This window comes from Plasmodium knowlesi (assembly GCF_000006355.2).
Source record: "Plasmodium knowlesi strain H genome assembly, chromosome: 13".
Lineage (NCBI taxonomy): Eukaryota > Apicomplexa > Aconoidasida > Haemosporida > Plasmodiidae > Plasmodium > Plasmodium knowlesi.
The window spans coordinates 2,272,097-2,295,261 of NC_011914.2; the positions used below are offsets into that span (position 1 = coordinate 2,272,097).

At 38.1% G+C, this 23,165-nt stretch overlaps 4 protein-coding genes across 4 annotated transcripts; 2 read left to right on the plus strand and 2 right to left on the minus strand.

Moving 5' to 3' along the window:
- Window positions 1-1,287: 1,287 nt before the first annotated feature.
- Window positions 1,288-5,940, plus strand: PKNH_1350200 (AP2 domain transcription factor AP2-G2, putative; the record flags this gene model as incomplete). Its single annotated transcript, XM_002260878.1, has 1 exon — window positions 1,288-5,940. One exon carries the CDS (start codon window positions 1,288-1,290, stop codon window positions 5,938-5,940), a length of 4,653 nt encoding a protein of 1,550 aa, XP_002260914.1.
- A 1,835-nt stretch (window positions 5,941-7,775) lies between these two features.
- On the minus strand, window positions 7,776-9,128 carry PKNH_1350300 (plasmepsin IV, putative; the record flags this gene model as incomplete). Its single annotated transcript, XM_002260879.1, has 1 exon — window positions 7,776-9,128. The coding sequence occupies one exon, from the start codon at window positions 9,126-9,128 to the stop codon at window positions 7,776-7,778; it is 1,353 nt and encodes a 450-aa protein (XP_002260915.1).
- A 3,560-nt stretch (window positions 9,129-12,688) lies between these two features.
- PKNH_1350400 (conserved protein, unknown function) lies at window positions 12,689-14,389 on the minus strand (the record flags this gene model as incomplete). Its single annotated transcript, XM_002260880.1, has 2 exons — window positions 12,689-12,759; window positions 13,234-14,389. 2 exons carry the CDS (start codon window positions 14,387-14,389, stop codon window positions 12,689-12,691), a joined length of 1,227 nt encoding a protein of 408 aa, XP_002260916.1.
- A 2,838-nt stretch (window positions 14,390-17,227) lies between these two features.
- Window positions 17,228-23,152, plus strand: PKNH_1350500 (conserved Plasmodium protein, unknown function; the record flags this gene model as incomplete). Its single annotated transcript, XM_002260881.1, has 1 exon — window positions 17,228-23,152. One exon carries the CDS (start codon window positions 17,228-17,230, stop codon window positions 23,150-23,152), a length of 5,925 nt encoding a protein of 1,974 aa, XP_002260917.1.
- Between the last annotated feature and the right edge of the window lie 13 nt (window positions 23,153-23,165).

Consider the following 23,165-nt stretch of genomic DNA (forward strand, 5'->3'; position numbering starts at 1 on the left):
TTATATCTATACAACTGTGCTCCAATTTACTACGCCCAATAAAAGAACGTAGATAGATTATGCGAATGCGTTCGCCTTTCACTTCTAAAACGTAGATATTACATATGTGCTATAAATAAATCCGAAGCGAAGATATTGCCAGTGGAAAATCGATGACATTAAGGTGTTGAAACAGAAAATATTGCGAAGAAGAGATTATATTTCCACCTCTGCCTTTTAGAAACGCGTATTATATTATTTACATATACGTGACAAGTACTAGCGCAATTTTAAATGCGTAGGAAGCGCGTCAGAAGTGCTAGATATGTATCTACATAAATTTATTTATACATCAAGAGGGGTAGTGCCATATCCAGTCCGACAATAGAAAAAGAGGTGCAAAAGTAGTAAGAACTGTGTATTCCTTACCGATGCGCAAAATAAACAAAAGGAAGGCGTTGCATATATGTACAAATACATATATTAGTATATATATACGTGTACAGGTAAGAATACCGACGTAGGTAACCCTGTATTGCCCGCCAAAAAGAAAAAAATTTCCGTTGCGCAGTTAGCGGGCTGCGAGTTGGCTAGGTTAGAACCACGATGGAAAAAAAAAAAAAAAAAAAAAAATACCTAAAATAAAGCAGTAATATTAATAAAAAAAATATGAATAATAGAAATACTAATGATAACAAAAAACAAAAAACAAAATTAATAGTAATAACAGTAACAGTAACAGGTTATTGTTACGGTAGTATAGCATTATGAGCAGCTCAATTCTGAGTGCGGAGTGAACACTCCAAGAATTAAGGGAAATCAATTAAATTGGTAGAACCTATAATTCTAGATTCAACTTTCCAGAATTTGAGTTTCTAGAACCTAAATTTTTAGAACACGAATTTTTAGAACCCATTTTTCTAGAATCCAATTTCTAGAACCCAATTTCTAGAACCCTTTTTCGTGTTGTAAAAAAAAAAAAAAAAAAAGGGAGAGGAAGCACTTAGGCTGAAACTACCATTCGTGGTTGCAGCGGGGGTGCCATGTCCCTCCCATCCGTAGCCTTTATGTGTATATGATTATGGTACATTATTAAGTACCAACGTGCATTTGATTAGTGCATAACCTTGTGTACTGGCACGGTGTACATTTGTGCCTACTTGCGCCAAATAAGCGTAGTATACATCTGAACAACAACGTTCCACCCCACTGGGCGATTCCCGTGAGAAGACCCTCAGTCGGAACATAATACAGTAAAAGAGAGCGAAAAAGAAACGGAATCGAAAGATGAGCCGGTGAATTCCCAAAATGGTGAACGCCGCAAGTAATCTAAGAAATCTGTGTTTTGGAGTTCTCAAGAGTATTAACAAGAAATACGAGAGGGAGAAAGACGTCAAGGAGGCAGAGGAAGAAGGAGAAGTGGAGAATGCTGAAGAAAAGGAAGAGGAAGATGGAGAAGGGGGTGAAGGAATAATCCGTAAAGGGGAAGGTATATCTGGCGAATACTGTGGAGAGGATGAAGAAATGGGTAGCGCTCAAAACCACGCGACAGATATTGGAAGCAGTGTAGAAAAGAACACTAAGACGGATTATACGTTTGATGGTAACAATTGTGGGGACGGAAACGAGGAATATGCTACAAACAATGAGCAACACTACCACGATGGGGAGGAGAAGTTTTCACTTAATGTGAGTACCGGTGGAGTTAGTTCCAGTAGCACCACTGCGACTCCCCCCTGTGAAATCAAAGCGGATGACCCCAGTTACTGCACCAATGGTAGCAACCATCGGGAGGAAAGCTCAAATTTAGATTCCACTATGTTTGAAGGGATCCATAAAGTGGCAAATATATTCCTTGAGGAGAAAAACAGAGGGGGTCTCGTCGGTGACAGCTTAAATGCAGATGTGAACCTTAACACGAATGCAGACATGAGTGTCCATCCGTTCAAAAATTCGAGTGCATATGATGAGTGGAAGGTGTGTGATGCTCCCGTTATGCAGAGCAACTTCAGCGCGGGCAACAGCAGCGAAGCGTGCAATACCGTTGAAGCGTGCAACACTGTCGGAGCTGGAAAACCCGCGAGCACGCTCAGCACCGACGGATATAACAACGCGAGCTACTTGTACCCCAGGGAAATCCACTTACGTAACGACGTTGGGAATGACGGTGTGGCAAACAACGTGACCGTAGCGACAACAGAACAGACACAATCCAGCGGCAAGGATCCAATGTGGAAGGAAAAGTACAAGGCAGGAGAAGACGGGTGCGATAAAAGTGGAAGAAAAATATATAATCCTGACGCACCTGAAAAAATAATGCGGAAGAAAATAAGAGCACAAAGAGATATGCATGACACTGCATTAACAGCTAATTCAGTTAATGTGGAAAGGATACTAATGGATTATTATCGTGAGAAGGTTAACTCCAATAATTATGAAGAGAAGCTATCCAATTCTTGTCGCTTCTTCATTTCAACATCGAATCCATACAACTATGATATAAAGATGATTAAGGAGAATTGCCTGACGATATATCAGCTTCTATATAAAGAAAAGAAAAAGTGGTGCTCTATCTACATTTGCACAAATGATGGACCCATGTCAAATTTTAATTACCATTTATATAAGATTCTGTGCGGAAAGGAAGACATTTATATGTACTTTTTTCTGTTGAAGAAATTTATATTTTCTTGTTATATATATTTCAATTTAGTAAGCATAAAGATTTTTTCAACCTTTACTAACAAGGGGGAGAATATTATGCTTTACGACTTTACGCACATAATAAATGGGAAGAATACTTTTTTAGGTGAGTCTTCGAAGTGTTTTGGTGGACCTTGCGTCAGCGGAGATCTCGGCGGGGAGGTGTCTAGTACGTCGGGTGGCGCTGAGCATAAGCAGCAGCGGGAGCAATTGTCACAGAAGTCGCCAAGGCAGTCTCCAATCCAGTCCCCAACGCAGTCTCCACGTCAGTTGCCAATCCAGTCTCCACACCAGTCGCCAAGGCATTCATCACCACAGTTACTACCACAGTTGCCATCGCAGCAGCTGCGGCCACATCTGCCAACCGTGGTGGAGGCCGATCAGGGGGAAAACCAAGCGGAGGAATGGAACCGAGAAACAGAAACTCCCCATCAGAGAAACAGGAGTAGCAACATATACAACCTAAAGAGTGAAAACAACAAAAGTGAAGAAGAGGCCCAATTTTTAAATTTTCTATATGACCCATGCAAGCATTTATATGTGAACAAACTGAATGCCAGTGAAAATTATTTTCACTTTTTCAATAAGGAGGAATCGTCAGATATAAAAAAAAAACTGAAGCTTTTTATTAGTACCCATTCCCCCACGATGATTAATATTACCAAAAAATGGAACTCCTTTTACATTAACAAGAATAAAATTTCTTCCTTTGTTGAGAAATACAAAGATGTGAATTATTCCCCTGCAGATAACTTAAGAAAGAATGGCACCGAGAAGTTCATAAGTGAATTTGTCGAAACGTTTTGTGTGATGATAGACGAGGTGCAAGCACCCCGGGAAAACAAAACCAATGTAGTGATTCGTCAACATAGTAAAGGAATGCATCTTGGAAGGGGAAGGCCCTCCAAAAAAGCCTTCACTTGGATGACGAAACATGGAAGGGGGAGACCATCTATAGCGAAGAAGGAATATGATGCTGGGAACACACGTTGGCCACACAAACTGAGGAGAGCATTTACTACTGCAGATGAAATTACGGAGATGAACGACAAAAACTGCAGTCGTGATAGAAGCGGTAGATATGGAAAGCGCTTAGGAAAAAGCTACGAACACTTTGATGAAAAGGCAAGGAGTGTGTCCATGGTAGAGAGCACGCACCATTATACGGGTGCGAAGTTCGAATGGGAAGATAGAACTGCAGAAGAGGGGAAGAACACCTCCAATGCAAAGGATCAACCTGAAGGGAATAATCCCCCCAGTGAAGATGCCATCATGAAGGGGGAAGAAACTACTGAAAGGAAAAACAAGAAAGCTCCTCTGCCCGTGGTGGAACCGAAGATGGTACCGAATTATACTCCCTCTTCGCAGTGGTACAAGGGAGGCAGGAGCACTTCGGGGTGCACTGCGGAAGTGATTGCAAAGTTCTTGGGAAGTGTAAACATTAGAAGAAGTAGAATCTTACTTCGTAAGGGTAGTGGAAGTAGCGATAGCGACACTAATGATAATGGAAGCGCTAAGGAGAGCGAATTTAACGAGGATAGTTGTGACAGTGATGTGCAGAACACCGAGATTGAGTCTGGTTACGAGGGGAAGAAAAATATGAACAATGAGGAAGGGGTTACCGCAAGGGGGGCGGAAAGTGGAGCTGCGAAAGGAGCGCACGGAGACAAGCGTAGTAGCAAAGGGCACCTTCGTAACAATATTTTTTTAAACAACTTAAACATACTGATAACAGATTTAAACGAGCTGTATGATTATTTGGAGAACTTTCGATACGGTGAGGTGACACGTGGCGGCGGTGTGGAGGTGAATAATAATAATTTTCCTGCCAACGACCCCAGGGGAAGCTATAACAATAATCTAGCCAAGGGGGACAATGGAAGCGGCGATCCTGAAGGAGCAGAGGAATCCAATCATGCACAGCAGGGGAAGGATGAGGGAGAAGTAAGTACGGGAGATTTGAACAGAAGGTTTAAAGCAGAGAGGGACTTTGGAAACTTGTACACCATAGGGACAACATGCGTAGATGGTGGTACACACAGCGATGCAGCGAACAGCGAAACGAACAAAACATATGGAAGCGGGAAGGAGGATTTTTACAACGTGGAAATTTCCTCAGTAGACTTGAAGAGCTTTTGTTCTGTGTGCTCAGGAATTCAATATGATAATTTTGGAAATAATTTAAATGAAGGAAAAAATGGAAATTACAAAAAATTGGATGTTTTTATGAAAGAAAGTGATTTTTTCTGTAATTGTAATAACCTGAATATTTTTCACAATGAAAATGGGAACCCTAATGATGATTTAAAAATTTGTTTCAATGGAGAAATGACTTCAGAAGAATATTACATGTTAAGAAAGAATGATATTGAAAAAATGAATAGGACTATAGATGAAATTATCTATATGAATCATCAACAAGGACTGGGAGGAAGCGCTGGTGAAGGCACCGATGGAGGATTAGCATACGAGGAGGATGATAACGGTAACGATGATGATGATGGTGATGACGAGGATAGTGACGACGGTGATTATGATGAGGAGGATGAGGTGGAAGATGAAGGTAGAACTAAAGTTGTCGTAAGGACTAGAAGGAGATCCTCAAGTGTTGGTGGAGGGGTAGGTATAACCACCGGGCCTGGAAGAAGAAGAGGGCGTGTAGCCAAAATGGAACTTAAGAACAGATACATAGGAAGAGGAAAAAATAAAATGTGGGCCAGTAACACTGCGGCGAAAGACCTAAACAACAAATCAGCAACGAATCGAGAGTTAAGAACTATGAGAAGAAATAAATTTGGAAAATATCATCAACAGACGGAAAAAAAAAACAAAAATGTGAAATCTTTGTCGCCTTCACAAAATTATGAAATAAAATCTTCAAGAGTTAAGAAGCTAGAAAAATTTACAAGCGTTGATCAGGAAAATCTGCGAGAGGTTTTTGGACCAACCGGTGTTTCTGGAGTCTATTTTGAAAAAAGCAGAAGCAGCTGGACAGCCCAGTATAAAGTTAGCGGTGGGAAGAGGAGAGCCAAAAGATTTCTGGTTACCAAAAATATGACCTACGAGGAAATTGAAAATGTCAAACAACAGTGCATAGCGTATAGGAAGCAAATGGAAAAGGAATACATCAAAGAATTCCTCGATGAAGATAAGAAGAAAACCCCTTCTAGTGTCACCAGCCCTAGCAGTGCGATTGGGCTGGTATCGGTTAAAAAGAACAAACGGAAGAGGAAGATGAAGAGCTTTTACGACAACTAACACAGGGGATGCGGGGGGGAAAAAGGGAAATGATTATATAGTTTCTACTTTTTCTCCTCAGTTTGATCGTTGCGAAGGCAGTTACGACGCGACCCCAGGATAAGGTGTGCCACATGCACGACCATTACGCATGTTGTATATATGTGCTATATTTTATATATGTATATACACCTCCTCCCCACTAGGGCCCCACCCCCGCGTATAGTGACGTTGGCTCACCATACATTTATTTTTTTTTATGTACTGATGATATAGGTGTTATCCATTCTTTAGCCCCTTTTTTAGCCATTTCTTACGGTATATATATGTATGTATATGTATATGTATGTATGTATATATATGTATGTATATTTTAAATCCCCGCGTAGTAGCAAGTGTCATTGTTTTTATTCATTATTTCCTCAGTGTCCCCTTCGCATACACAACATGCGGGGTATATAACTGAGGAGGCCTTCCTGCTGCATGCACGAGGGGTGAAAATAAACTTGGCGCCGGTTGAGGCCCCTGCGTTTTTTTTTACGCTCTAAATATGGTCAACACGTTTGCAACACCAGCGAGATAAAAAAAAAAATATAACGGTGGTAGGATGCCCAGTTTAATGGTGGTGCGTCAGTCCGCGGATATGTGGAGCGCGTAAAAATTATAGAAAGACAAGGCAGGAGCATACGGCAGAGTACGTTGCAGGGACCGGTGTTTCCTCTATCGTTCATCTGGTGTTTCCACCCCGAAAAAAATGTCAATTCTTAAGTTGAGATGGATAACCCCTGAGACTTATAACTCAGAGCTGCGCTGTCAACCCTTCCAAACTGTTTTGTGTCCTTTATGTGGAAGAAAGACGTATATACACATATATCTACAACATTGTAGTTTCCTTTGGAAGTTTTCTGATTTCTCTGTTTCATATTATTATGGTACAGACGTGGTGTGCATACATATAAACATGAGGGCACGTATGTAACATGGGCATACATACCAACCGCAAATGTGGTATACACATGTGGTAATAAGAAGATTTATCCTTTATCATTTATCACTTATCGTTTGTTATTTTCTATCTACATGTACATTCCTCTCTCCTTAGATATAAACTTCTTCATGCAAAACATAGATGGATGGGTCCACACGCATAGGAATATATATTATGCATTCGTGCTAAAAGTAAGGAGAGACCGAAAAAAAAAAAAAAAAAAAAAAAAAAAAGAGAAAAGGAAAAAAAAAAAAAAAGGAAGGTTAACACGACAACACACATAAGCAGGCACGCTTATTTTCACATTTTTTTTTTTTTTTTTTCTTTAAACATACAGTGACAGTTGGGGCGGAGCCGATCAAGTTGCCCGGCCCGCTGAATCATGGTCGTTCTAAATATTATAAAAAAGCTCCTCTTTCATTTACTCGATTGGATTACCAATAATGAAAATGACTTAAAGGGTCGGAAAAAGGCGTAAGGGAGTTAAAAAAAAAAAAAAAAAAAAAAAAAAAAAAAAAGAAAAGGAAAATAAATAACATAAGGATATTACCACGTCTTTTTTTTTTGTTTGTTTTTTTTTTTTTTTTTTTGGAGGGGGGGTATCAGCTCCCCTCGGGCAGAGGCTGTACTCTAATTATAGCATCAACGCATAAATGTGTGTGTAACTCCGCTACTTGCCAGTCTCCTTTTTTTCTCTCTCTTTCATATTATTTAATTTCCGTTCTATGTTTCGTCATTGGAATAAAAAAGCACTGTCCTTCGATGGTATTCCAAAGTGATGTGTGTAGTAGAAAGAGTAAATGTTAATATTAGCCCCTGTTTTTTTTTTTTTCTTCTCTCCACTTGATTCTTCTCCTAACCATTCCGATCAGTTCTTAGCGATAGCAAAACCGACACTCTCGTTGTCGTAGTCAAAAACGGTGAAGTATTTTCTCATGAATGGGTCTCCCAAAATGAAGGTGTTGGTATCAATGTCGACTGGTAACATGGTAATCATACATAAGGTGTCATCGACGTCGAGAAGTGGGTTCATGTAATATTCGGGCTCCAAGGTGTAAGTGTTGTTGGCTGATTTGAACTCAAGAGTTGGCATTTCCTTATTATCACAAGTGGTTACGTAGAATGGAAGGAAAGGAACTTTAATAACATTTAGGTTAGCAAAAAATTTGTTCAAGAATTCTGAAGGGGCGGTAATAGTTGTTGTACCACTATCAACAATGACGTTGGCCTTTTGCATAGTTTGTTTTCCAAAATGTACATCTAAATCAATTTGCCAGTACAAGTCGTGATTTAATTTTTCGTAAGTGATGTTTCCTTCGTAGAATTTTTCTTCAATTCCACCAATGGTTAGGTAACCGGCGTGGACATCGTGGATGGGAAGGTAGAAGGTGAATAAGGCATTGTCTATTTTGTTTTGGTTCTTTAATTCTACAACGATGGGATCAATGGATCCGATGGAAAGATCTTTCCATCCTAAACCTAATATTCCATCGAATTCGGTGCTACTGTAAATGGGTTCTAATTCATCGGTGTCGGTGACTTCTATAAATTTGTATGGCATGGACAAATGACCCAAGGTTACTAAATCTTTACTGAAGAAACCTTTTACGGTTCCAGATCCGTAAGTGATGTCAACTTTAGTTCCATCTTTCTCGTAAGTTTTGGATTTGCTAGAATCGTACAGGTTTTTAATGTGGCATCCGAGGGAAGTACATTTCTTACTTGGGACCCACAAGTTGGCTGAACCAGTGTCAAAAATGAGTGTAAATTTTTGGTGATTGTCTCCAACTTCTCCTTCTCCATAAAACATAATGTTTGCTACATCATCTAATTCGATTACATCATTTTCACTTCCTAAATAGTTCTGTTTCATATATCCAGATTTGAAGAAATTATAGGTTTCCTTCACATAATTTTTCAAGTTTTTCTTGGAGATAGTTTTTAATACCTTGTCATAGGGTCTCTCTATTTTAAAAGCTAAAGTTAAATGTTCGGTGTTCTGTACAATTTTGTTAACGTTATAATTGGGGGAAAAGAAATAGGTACTAATTAGGAAGAAGAAAAATATCCCCGTTACAAAAACAAACAGAATGAAATAGAGTATTTGGAATCTTTTCTGAACTTTAAAATTTTTGATATTGCTAAATTTGAGATTTTCAAACGCGGCTGAGTTTTTGATAAGCCCGTTTGAGTAGTCTTGTTCTTTCACTGCTATATCCATTTTGATTTAGATGTATGTGTGTTGGTATTTCTGGATGAGTGTTACGGAGGGGTCAAAAGGGTGCATCTACTTATATGCTTAGGTGTTCCTTTTAAAGCATAAAGGGTTTCCTCTGCGGGGGTGAAGCGTTACGTAAAAAATTATGAAGGTGTGATTAGTAAAATGGATAAGGTAAGCATCCACAAAGTATGGTTGGTCTCTCATCGAAAGCAAGTGTATAGGACGGCATATAAAAGGGAAGACAAATCTGATGGATGACAATTTTGGGGAGATGTATATCACTTGCAAGGCAAACAAGTATATACATATAAAGTATAGCATAAATTTGCGCGCGCCACTCTTTCATTCGCGTAGGGAAAACAGATCCGTACGAGTGAACATGTGAGCCTTAGCGCAAAACGACCGATCGAATGGAACCAACCGTTCGGCAGATATGCGCATCGCCCTGGCGTATATATTTATATATATATATACTTGCGGCCAAGTGCAGATAAATATTATATAACACTGACGCAGGGAAAGTACATCCAATTGGTACATAACCTCAATTATACAATTTTAGCGCGCTCAAGAAGAGAAGGCGATAATAGGGAGGCATGAAATATACATATATTATAGATATACTTCACGCACGAATGCCGAACAGATCTCGCTCTCTCTAATTTGCTTATTAGCGTTAGCGGAGTTATGGTACTTTCTTCGCTTAAACTTACTTGGATGAAATTGAGTTTTCTAAACGAATTTTCGAACAGCAATGATGCCGGGGGAATAAAAAATATTTGTAAATCTTACAAATAATTTTTTTTTAAAGAATTTTTTTTGAAACAAAAAAAAAAAAAGAAAGAAAGTATGAAAATAACCCAATGGGGTTTGAATGGCCGAAAAGGGCGAATAGGCGAAAAAGGGGTGAATGGCCAAATGAATGAAAAAATGAATGAATAAAAAAGATTAGCGAATGAAGGAAAATATTAATATATATTTTTTATCGCTATTTTTTGTAGATTTGGAAAAGTAAACTATTATAAATTTTACATTACTCAAAAATTTACAGAAAAATTGTTTAGAAAAATAGCGGGAAAACAAATTTGTTTTTTTATTATTTGCGATTGCGCATGGAAACTTGAAAAAAAAAAAAATAAATAAAATGGTAATAAAAACATATGGAAGCGTTTTATATTATACATGCGTGATTATATTGCCTCCGACTATTTGCTGTATTATGGGAGTATATATGGATTAATGGGTAATTTATAAGTTAAGTTCTTTTCCTTTATAAATTTATATTAAAAGGTAATAAAATAAATTTAATATCACTTTTGTCATATTTTTTGCGATTTCAAGCACCCCATTAATATTATTATATATTACCCCGTCAGCCCCTACCCCCTTTGGTTTCGGGTTTTACGTAAAATCCGACTAAAAAAATAATGAATGGGCTAAAATGCGCACAAAGATATTATAGAACACGTAACATAACTCTAAAAATGCTCGAATGTACTTATATATATAATGCATATAATAAATGTATATATATTTATGTACTATCTTGTCAATAGTGCTTTCTTTTGTTTGGAAAAAAAAAAAAAAAAATAGCGTCAACTTGCAATTTTAATTTGAAAAATTTAACTCTTTTATAATATATAAAATATGGATATATAGGGAAACGAGGACTAGATTATTAATTTTTTTTTTTTTCCAAGTAATCTTAATATATGGAGAGAGCACTTACTAGAAGTTACCCCATTTCCGCAATTTTCTTTTACGAGGAAAATGCTCGCAAATATATAAGTATAAATATTTCCAATTTGAATGGAAGTTTTTTTTTTTTTTTTTTTTGACGTTGTTCCCAATTTACATAAAATGACTGTTAGGACGAATTTATATGTTTAAATTATCTGCCTTTCCACGACCAGTTTCGCAGGTAAACGTTAATGCGCGGAATTGCCGTCAAGATCGCTGACGTGCAGTAGTGCAATGCAATGAGAAAAAGAAATAGAATAGAAACATGCACGCGGGGGAAAAAAAGTAAGTTCCCGGGGTATATATTATACATGAATTTTTACCCTTACTAGGCGTAAAAGAAAGAAAAAAAACTGAGTTATGGGAGGGAGAAAAAAAAATGTCCAGGGGGGGGGGTCATTTTTACGTTGAGCACAGAAAAAAAGAAAAAATAAGTTCTGAGGGAAGAAAAAGGGCAAAGGGGATCGGCCACTTTTACGTTCAGTGCAAAAAATATTATTATTTATTGGTACAAAATTGCTATTTTTATATACCATGTGCGCGTGCGTATTATACGTACGTATTTATGTACGTATTATATGTACGTATTTATGTACGTATTATATGTACGTATTTATGTACGTATTTATGTACGTATTATATGTACGTATTTATGTACGTATTATATGTACGTATTTATGTACGTATTATATGTACACGTATTTATGTACGTATTATATGTACGTATTAATATATATATAATTAATACGTACATTCGTTTTGTGTTCCACTCGCGCGCGGAAAGAAAAGGTTAGGGGGGGGAAAAAAAGGTGCTTTCGTCTGCCGAAGGTAGGCTTTTTTAATTCACTCACTTAAAGGCAAACACCTAGCCACCTCATGAAGCTCAAAAGATCTTTTATTTTGTGCATCTGGCTATCGTTTTGCGCAGTTGCCTTTAAGCAATGTACATACATAAAAATAGTTTGAAAACGTCGTGCTTCACTCTTTCGTATGCGAATAAAAGGTAAAAAAAAAAAATAAAAATAAAATAAAAAAAAAAATAGGAAACGTTCTAAAACAAATGCAGATAGGACCGTCCGTAGTAACTCGGCTGCTACTGATTGTGCAAAACTTCAATTCATTTCATTTTGTGTCAATACGTGAACGAAGAACACACATCGTTAATGACAGTTTTATAGCATGGTCGATTTGGCCCCTTGTGATTATTTGGGAAAAATAAGTCCAGAGGTGTGTCCCCGTCCTTCCCGTGTTCTCTAACCTTTACACCTGCAAAATTGAAATTGCGCAAAAGTGTTTTCGAGCGAAAGCGCGTTGGCCAAACTACATGCATATGAGTACCATCGCATGCGCGTCTGTATGTGTGTATTGTTCAGGGGGCATTTGTTTCACCCATCTGTGTACCATACAGTTGTGTATGTGTTAATGTGGAATGATAAAATGGCATTATGACGAGCGGCAGACAAAGTAGCGAAAGAAACGCAAGGCAGAGGGGTGGGGGAGGAATTACATCAGAAGTGCGCATGAATATAATAAATAAAAGAATGTTCGAACCGAAAGTGAAATCACCATTTCGAAAGAAGTGGAGAAAAGGCCATGGAGACATAAATATGCTCGTCCCCGCTTATACGCAATGAATAAGCTCCTTCTGTAAGCGCGCACGAATTATGTATATTTACACATGTGAACGCACTCATGCACGCTAGCACCGGGGCAGCATGTAAAAGGTAGCATTCCTTATCTCCCCCCGCAACATATGGCAACATCGCAACATTTGCGTATTTTACACATATTTCGCTTATTACCTCCAAGAAAAACACCCCTCATTTGCTGACGCGCAACTTCTTAAACGTTTTGCAATGGTTTATTCCATATTCTGTAGAGAAGTACGTGCCTGCGGAGAGAGGGAAAAAAAAAAAAAAAAAAGCATTTGTTCCAGGTACATGTGTAAGGGCTATGCATGTGATAAGTATCTCTGTACGAATCGATTCATATGCAAATTTTTATGTGCAATGAAATTGCATAAGCTGGTACAAAGTATGTTGTGTGAATTCCCAATTTTGTTAAGAGGCTAAACCGTGGCGCATATCTGTGCAATACCCCACAGTTCTCCCTTCCGTTCATCAGTTGGAGTGATGGAACAACCATATATAGCCTAATTTAGGTATGCACATATTATGATAAAGTGCCCAACCCTTATTAACACTTTTTTTATGGATTATTCAAAAAAATTTTAGCAACCAACAAGGTTAGCATTGGCGCGGAGTTCCTGTATATGGCAACCTATCGTAATGCCGATGTGGAGCTACGTCTGTTTGTGCAGCTATTTCGTCTGAGCGTTTCCACTCCTGCTCCCCACTTTACATACCTGTCTCCGCGTCAAACACACAAGCCAAATCTGGTGACATCAGATGTTCCGAGGATGAATTACACGAATCCGTAATGAAAGTCTGATCAAGGGTGTCGATGAAGGTCCATTTGCATTTGTAGTAGGGATTCTCTTTCTTTTTCTCTTTTTCTTCTTTCGTTATCTTAAACTTGATAGGAATATGCAAAAGGGAAATAGGTGCCTTGTCCTTATTCAATCGAAGGTCATATGAATAATCATATTTAATTAACTGATCTTGAATAATTAAATAAATTTCCAAGTCGGTAAGGTTAGGCTTCCTTGCTGTTATCAGGAAATCTTTCTTATAATCCATGGAGGTTGCTATAGGAGAAGAGCTGCGAAACTCCACATATATGTGTATCTTTGGCGGTACGATAATTAAGGCAGCTGTGTTTTTCTTGAAACCGCAGAAATGACCTTTGAACACGTTAATATTTTTCGGCACTATCATAGTTCCCCATGAGAAAAAATGTATAAAGAAGTTATACTTCCCACTACTTAAGGGCAGTTTCGGCAATTTCATGATGCTGGAATCTTGGTGTTGCTCATAGGCACCATACAACAAAGCTAAGTTGTTAATAGGATGGCAGCAGCAGAACCCGTCAGAATAGTTAATGCAACTTACTTTAAATGAATCTGTGTCATTCACTTTGCTTATAACTAGACATTTCTCTGGGATAATTCTAATGAATACATTTCCTTGGTTTAGTATAAAGATTGTGGGTCTCCATGTCTTGGCTAAAACTGGAAGTCGCTCCGAGCTATTCCAAGTAATAATATTCTGTGTTATGGGCAATTTCATTAAGACTTTTTGCTCCCCTTCGATACATACTATTATATCTCTGCATTTATATACCTTGATGTCATATTTTCCACCTAAGGATGGCTCCAACTCTGGTGGTGGATTTCTGTCTTCGAACGATTTTAGTATAACTATTCGATCATCATCAAACACCGTTTTTCTAAGGACCAACGGTTTTTCCAGTCCTGCCCAGGAGTTCCCATCGAAGAAGTACGTGGGGGTAAATATTTTCGCCTTTTTTTCGAGGTTGTACTTTTTTGGTTCTTCGTAGCTTTCGAAGCTGTACGCAGCTTGGAAGGGTTTGGGCATGACTGGCTCTTTCGTTTTTTCCATCTTGGAGGTTTGCTCTGTTGTGGCGTTGTTGCTGCTTTGTGATGTTATCGCCCTGTGGCTATGCTACTTGCTCCTTTTGGAACTTTTTCCTCTTGTGTGGTAAGTCTTACTTAAGCGAATCTCCCAGGTGGAAGTTGGAAAGGAAGTGACCGTTGGACAATTTTAACGAAGGGATGTGGGGGGGAAAAAAAAAACATGCACATATCTTTAATTACGTCAATGTGAATGTTCACATGGATAAGTATAAGGCGCATAAAATTTTCATTTTTTTGTTTACATAAAACAAGCTTAAGGCGCATTCGTTTTTTATTTTTTTATTTTTTTAACGTCTTCTTTTTATCATTTACTCATAGTTTATTTTTTTAAATGTCTTTTTTTTTTTTTTTTTTTTTGTATGACTTGTTCATAATTTTTTTCTCTTCCTTTTTTTTTTTTTTTTTTTTTTTTTTTTTTACACCAACAGCTGTCCATTTAAAGCTAGCTGGGTAACGGATTAGATACACACCCTCCATATTTCACCTGACTGTACATGCATTTTAGGAATTTAAAAAAAAAGTTGATCTTTATAATTTTTTTTTCATTTGTTGATGTGGAAAACCCAAATGTGAACCTTTCAGAATGTGCATTTTGTGATTTGTTTATAGGGCGCTCACACTTTGGTTGCGCGTTGTGGGTTTTTAACTTTGTTTTTCTTATGAACTCGTTTATATATTTAATTTGTCTTTTTTTTTTTTTTTAATGCTTTTTCTACTTTGGCTGGATTTTTACACTTAAATGGCTGCGCTTTTATTGCAAAAATTCAAAATTATATTTTTTTCGCGTTTTTGCCGAGGGTTCACAGCTCAATTGTCTTATGTAGACAGATCTGTTCTGCACACTTTCCCTTCGAAGGCGGCTTATTTCTCTTTGACGCGTTTTTCCACATTTGATACTATTTATTTTGTATTACTCCTTATTTATTATTTTTATTTTTTTTGCGCTTGTTCGCAATGCGAGCTGGATATATAAGCGGAAGAAATTGCCTGCGGGCATTGGCAAGTTAAATATTTAATAACCGCGTTGTAATGAAGAATTTGTTTTTAAAGGTCCTTAGTTAAAAGTCCCACATTTATGTTGGCCAGGAAATGAGCCTATATGTGTGCTTATGTACACACGAATGGGTATACATTATACATATTGCTTTTTTTTTTTTTTTTTTTTTTTACCCAGATATATTGCTTTTGATGATTCGTGAAATGAAAAGGCATTTAAAATAAATATTTCCATGTGGTTAAGAAAAAAAAAAAAAAAAAGGATGAAATGTTCCATCGGCTTTAATTGTGAGGCACATTTTGCAGCATCGTGACCCTGAGTTGGAAAAATAAATTGTTGTGCCAAGATAATATTCTTAAAGAAAAATGAAATAATTTTTTTTTTTTTTTTTTTTTTTCTTTTGCGCTGCTTTAACTGCAATTTTGCAGCAAGGGAAGCAGAATTTGGTACCTCAGTTATTTTGTTTTGAAAAAATGTGTTTTATTTGTTCCTAATGGTTTTAGCGCTCAATTCCGTGTCAAACAGAAAGGAGGGCTCCCTGTAAATGTGCATAACGCATATACAACACACCTGCATGTGTTCCGGCCGTAACTGTGTAACTTCCTTATTAAACCCTTAAGAACTGTTCTCCTGCACCTTGGAATAACAAAATAAAACTATTGCCCACCCACCAAAGGCTTTTATATGCAGAAAATGTACGGGTAGAGTTAAATTGTCATTTTACATTGACAGGAAAGTTCATTTTATTCATAACGGTAATTGCATTGTCTGATCTCAGAAAAAAAAAAAAAAAAAAGATGACGCAGGTGCTTTAACGAAAGAAAGAAGACTCCTGTGTAGACAGGGCATCCCCGTGCTCAAAGTGTGCAGTTACATTTTTTGTAAAAATAGAGGTAAATTGAAAGAGGAAGTGCCTACATAAAAGTAGAATTAATTTTAAGCATTTACCAGTGTAACATGAAGGGGATGAAATATTTCTTATGGCAATGCCAAAAAGGAAAAAAAAAAAAAAAAAATTCCCAAAGTTGTATGGTTTCCTTATTGTTGTAAAGTCACGCTGCAATTGCGCATTACCGAATTGTTTAACAAATGGTGAAATGCTTTTAATTTCCCAACAAATTGTTGAGTTTTTCACCATTTCAAAATTATGGAAAAATTTCTTACGTGATGAAGTGCTATCAGTATGTTAGCATTTGAGTAGTCTTTCTTAGACTAAAGTTTTTTTTTTTTTTTTTTTTTTTTTTTTTTTTGTCAATTCCTGCCTGGTATACCACAATATTACATACTTTTTCATTACATTGGGTTTGTTTTTTAAACGTTTGAGAAGATAATGGTAGAATTTTTAGAATAATTAAAATATTCGTTTGTTTTTTAATTGTTAGACGGTAGAACATAAGCTTCTCTTTTACTGCGCAAAAGTTATGAAAAAAAAAAATAATAAAATAAAATAACATCCGTCTAGCATTCTATGCGAAGTTCCTTTTTTGGGTTTATACGAGGTGTCATATTGTCTCCCAGATGGCTACTTGTGGAGACTTTCTCAACGCATGCGAAAAATACACATACATATATATGTGTACACACGTGTGTGTGGGAATATATTGGAGGGTTAAGATAAGTTAAAGGGCATTCATCGCGGCAAATATTTTGAAAAGTGATGCAAAAAAGTGAAAACGGTAGAAGTCAGATTAGTTCTACCCAAGTGACAATTTGCACGGGGGTATAAAGGGAAGCTACATAGAAAATTGGAAATAAAGAAATATATATATATATATATATATATTTGCAGGAATTCCCTTTGACCAAATGGTAAAGTGCGTTATCCCCCGACTAATGAAAGCTTGCTGTTTTCCGAGCGAGAACTGTTTCCCCAATTTGAAATGTAACAGCTCGAAGAAAGCCCAAAGGGGTGACAAGCATTCGGCGCAATACGATCCGCTGAGTATGCACCCTGGATTTTACAACAACTGGGAAGATTACCTAAGGGAAGTGATCCCCATTTTGGGCTCCTCCGTTGAAGTAAATAGAAGAGGGAAATTGAAAGTGTCACAACGGGGGAAAAGTAAGGCTGTTAGTTGCTGGAGAGAGGAGAATGACGAGATTAAGAGGCGGAGAAGTGGGGGGATGTGTATTGGAAGGTGCTCTCGTGGAAGAGCAAAAAATGGGGGAGCAAAAGGGGCGGCGAAGAGTAGTCGTAAAGTAGCTGAGAATTTTATAGATCAAGCCGCTACAGGAAGGGAGAGCCAAGTGGTGAGTCAAAACAAAGGGACGCACAGAAGCAGTGTCCCCTCAAGTGTGAAAATATTAGACCAAATGAAAAACGGATATTCCAGTGCGGTGGAGAGAAAACACTCCAAAGTGTACGTACATAAGGAAGAGTTTGAAAATGAACGAAACAGAAATTTATCAGTGGAGACCAATATAAACAGCAGCAGATACGGGCTCAAACGTAGTGCAGATGGAGACATAAAACGGGACGGGAGAAAAACGAGTAGCTTTACTAATGACTCACGTAGTTACACTCAGCGGAGAGAAAGAAAACACGAAGAGGAAAAAAAGAAACAAGAAGAATATATAAAAAAAATTAACGTCAACGAGGCAAGGAAAAAAATATTAAGTAAAGAAATACACTCGCAAAATGGGAAAAGAAAAACTGCTTCCATGTCTGTAAATAGTAGACATACACTGGAGGGAAAAAATTATGATTTTTTAATTAACTCAAATGTTGTGAAAGAACCCAAGGTAGGAGATAGTAGAGAAGCCGAGGAAGTGTCAAATAATATTTTGCTGAGGGGTAACATATATAAAATTGGAAACAGAAGCGAAACTAGAAAAGGAAGGAAAACTAAGAAGATCCAACAGGAGGAACGGCAGATGGATAAAAAGAAAACCCCTAATTGCACAGTGAAGAAGAAAAAAAAAATAACGAGGGGAAAACTGAGGCGTCCAGAACCATTTACCGGGGTTACTGAAAGAGAAAGTAAACAGAAAGACATGCACTATGGGATCTCCTCAAGGGAAAGTTCCTTGTATGAAATCTCTATATCGGGAGAAGTGGACATCAACTTTGAATCAGACTCCTGTGTGGGGGGTGTGAAATCAACGAGAAGTGGGCATAGCGGAAGTGGATCCAGGAAGGATGCAAGGAGGGGAACTGAGGAGAAAGCTGAGGAGGAAACTAGAGGGGGAAATAAAAGGGAGGTTGTTTCAGCATCGGTTCTTTCAAAGAAGGGGATAAATCGGGATGTGCCCACGACAATTGAAAACCGCGAGAAAATAACAACTCGTGAGCAGCCGGCAAACCAGGTTAAATATGCTCATATATCTGGGGTAAGAAACATCCAAATGAAGGGAAATAAAAACACAAGTATGTGTGAAAAAGGAAAGATTCTTCTAAATTTGAAAAATATGCCACCAAGGAAAAGGGAAAGCACTGGACGGTTGCCACTTGGGGTAGAACCAATTGGCGGGTTCGCACGCAAAGTAATGAACAGAAAGAGCGAACGAACTGCTGGTGTCACCTATCGTGAGAAGAATTGTGGACCAGTTCATGAGATGAGCGATTGTGTTGGTGTAAGTGCTTTGAGGAATCCCGTTCGACGGAATGTGCAGAGCGGAGTGGCGTGCCCTGTGGGTGGAGAAATCCTCAGTGGTGTAGATGTAGAAATAGGGGGAGTGGAAGACAGATGGAAATACTGCTTAGGAAAAAACAAAGACACTGAAAAGAAGGAAGATAAAAGGAAAACAAAAAAAAAAAAAAGTTCCTTCTTAACGGTAGAGGAAAATGGCACGCATAGGACCTACTTACACGAATCTAGCAACAGAAATAGCGGAAGGGATACAACCATCTCGAATAAGCGAAGAAGTAGCGACATGAGGAGAAAAGAATTCGTGGCGGGGTTAGGCGATAGTTCCGTATATTATGATCTGAAAAAGCGCAACTTAAATCTGGAGGACCTGTTAAAATTGATTAAAGAGGAAAAGGTGGAAATGGAATCATACGGAAGCTGCAACGAGCTTAATAAGTTTCATTTGAAGAAAAAAGAGGATTGGATAAATCGAGAAGGGGATGAAGAAAGAGCGATCAAATGTTATAAGGTACACATAGTAGAAGGGAAGTATGATAAGGAAAGAGGGAATCAACTGTATAGTCAATTGATGCACCTCCCACGTGAGTCAGATGGTAGAGTGGGTAGGAAAAACAGCTTACGAAATATCACAAAAGACAAGGAGGAAAGATCAAATTACAATTTTAGCTACCCGAATAGTCACCAACCCGATTCGGCCATCTCGCGTGAACAGAAGCTCACCAAAAGGGGAAAAGAAAAAGACACTTCCAAAGGGGTAAAAAATGAAACTGTTCCAAGAAAAGGCGTGTCCAAGAAGGGAGGAGTAGAGGAGAAGAAAAAACGCAGTGTATCCACTCGTTCCTCAGAAGAGGAAGAAATGAAAGTGAAGGCACAGATGGACGCAGAAATGGAAACCTTAACAAAGTTGATAAATTTAAAAAGCGAACAAAACGAGAAGTTAAAAATGTGTTTGATGATGCAGGAAAATGAGATTAATTTGCTGCGTACAAAAGAGCAAAAGGCGGATACAGGAAAAAAAAAAGAGAAGGGAAAAAATTGGGAAAATACCACTTTTTATAAAAATTTAATAAAGGCTAAACCGTCAACATTTATGGAGATCATTCTAAGTAACAATCAAGACGTTAGGAATGACACGCATATGAAGGAGACATACGAATCAACCATGCAGGCAGAAAAATGTAATTGTGTCAAATCTTTTAATCCTTGCTTATGTACTAGTTGTTCTGTTCCTGGAGGAAGCGAAAATCATTCCTTTCACTTAAATGATCTTAGCCAATGTGGAGCACCGTCTAAAGGAACAAACTCCCCCACAGAATATATCGAAACGGATATCCCCACAGATACTGCACAAAAAGATGGATTTGATCCTATAGAATCGAATTTTAAATCTGGGGAGAATCGATATGTACAAAGATGCACATTTAGTGGAGTGCCGACGGGAGGGATCTGCTCCTACACGTGTTGCATGCCTTTTGGAAATTTCACAAATCTGGTCGTCGAGGATCCAACAAATGATAAGTTCTGTTCGCATGAGCGGAACGTTTCCTCTCCTCCGGAGGGGACAATGAAGTATGATGTCTCAGGAATGGACAAGAATAAGATTTCCAACATGCACTCAAACGGTTACCACTCCAAGGTGTCAAGCGGTATGATAGGAAATAGAAACAAGAAAGACACAGTACCCAAGCCTAAGGTACACACAGGGAAGAGGCTAATAAAAATAAAAGGAAAGGGAAAGCTTGAAACGAGAGAAAACAAATATAACCCACTTGCGGTGGTAAGTGAAAAAGCCTCGGGATGTGCGAATCGAGGAATTTTAGGAACCTTGAACTGTGCCCAGTTGAGCGAAAAAAAGTGTGAAACAGAACATGGTAGTTACTCAAAGCAGAGCCAAAATACGAGTAGGACGAATAGCTACAAAGGAGAGGATAAGAACCCTATTAAATCCAGCACGATAAGTATTAAGTGCCTGCCTAAGAGAAAAACAGGTGTAACCGGCTCGGATAGAAAAAGTTGCTTTCTTTCTTCAAGGAATGCCAAAGTGGAGAAAAAAGGGGATTATGAACCCAAAAAGGAAGGCCTCTTCACAAAGCTGTTCTCCTACATAAGGAATAACAGCCTCTGTAACGAAAAAAAAAATGAAAATTGTTTGAGGAGAAATAAATCAGCCAACTCTATCGTCTTCAAGAAAAATAATGATTTGTCTCATCAGACACATGATAGATCTCGGTCCTCCGGATGTCTACTTGACAGAACTGTACCAACTGTTCACAAAATGAATTGTATTAATGCCCCATACTTTCATGCTCTCACTGCATGTGGAAATGTGTGTGGACGAGGGGGTAACGTCATGATGGATGAGGAAAGAAAAATAATCAGTTTAAGGAAGCAAAATCAGTATGGACTGAATAACAAACATGGAGGTAGGTACCACTCGAATGATGGTACTGTGACGAACCACATTTGCAAAGAGGAGGTGAAGAAAACAGTTATGGAAAAAGGTGTGATAAAAAGTGGCTGTAAATATGTGCTAAAAGGATATGGTGAAACTGCACTGGGTTCCCATTCCCATGATGAAATTTTTAAAAATAAGGAAAAGAGACAATTTATTAATGATTTGCATAGCACGGGAAAGGATCCATCGTTCACAAATAACATGGAGCATGAAAAGGGGGGGAATGGAAAAGAGGTGATGAGCTGTGAACCATTAAGCGGGATGGAAGGTCTCACAGTGGAGAAGGAAATGGCAATCAGTGCTGACATCATCGAGAAGGCAAGACTAAAATATTATGCGTCGAAGAAGTGCGAAAAGTGCAGAGATGAAAGTTCCGCGGGGAAGGAGGAAAATAAAACAAATCCATCTGCGTGCTTCAAGACGGTGTGTAGTAATAGTGGAAGTAAGGGAAAGGGATGCGGAGGAGACACAAAAATGGGGAGAGAGGTCCAAACCAATCTAAAAAAGCATGCACATCCAACAAAAATGGGTAATAACAAAAGCGGAGAAACGAAACATTTTGGAACCAATCCTTCAAAAGAGAACCGAAATAGGTGCCTCAACGGTAAAAAAAAAAGTAACAAAGTTGATGTTCTTAAAAAAGAACACCCTTCAGACGGTTCATCTGGTACGTCTGCTTCGGCTAGTTCAGGCGACTCACCAAAAAACAAGGAAAAATTATGGGAAAATAACAAATCAGAAAGGGCAAGTAAGACTTACAAATTTCTTGTTGTAAAAAAGGGGAACGAGGATAAGTGCGCTGTAAAAAGGGAGGAAGGTAGTCATTTAAGGGGGCACAATGGTGATGCAAAGAAGAACAGAGTTAATCATCAGGAAAGTGGACGCTCCGTTAGTGCCGATAAAAGGAAGAACTATACAAATGGGGTGGCCGGCTCTGACAGTGTCCAAACAAACACCATGGATGGTTACTCCACTTGTTCTAGTGAGGACATATACTTGTGGGAAAAAATAAAAAAGACAAAGGCGCGGAAAAAGAACCTTAAGGATGAAGGTGTAAGGAAGAGTAAACTCAATGAACAAATCGCCGAGGGGGTTAACGCGCAGGTGGGGAATTCAAACGGAAAGTTGGCCAGTTCTGTAGCGCATATAATTGAGAAAATAATTCTGAATTATAAAAATTGGGATATTGATGGGACAAAAAAGGGGGCCCGCGTTGGTAGTTACAGCGATGACAATGATAATGACAATGATAATGACAATGATAATGACAATGATAATGACAATGATAATGACAATGATAGCAATTACCACGACGGTAAAGAATGTTCCGAATCTGACAGAGACTGCATCAAGCAAAGTGACCTGTCTGACTCATATACTTGCAAAAAAAAAAAAAATAAAAATAACAATTTTGAAATAAATGGGGAAAAACTAAAGGCACAAACGATAATGTTAAAAGAAACAGGCGGTGCGTACACCACTTTAGGACGACAGTGTACAAATGAAGATTTACACGTGTATACAAATGCACAGGTAAAGGAAAACAGAAGCCAGGATGTTAACAATGTGTTGTCTTCAGGTAGCCAATCGAGTTATCAGGAGCCCAAAATATTTTTCCTCAAAAATGATGAGTCGTGTATAATTGTGGAGTATCCTAACGTCAAATATTTTGTCAAATGCGCTTAAGGAAGAAACAAAA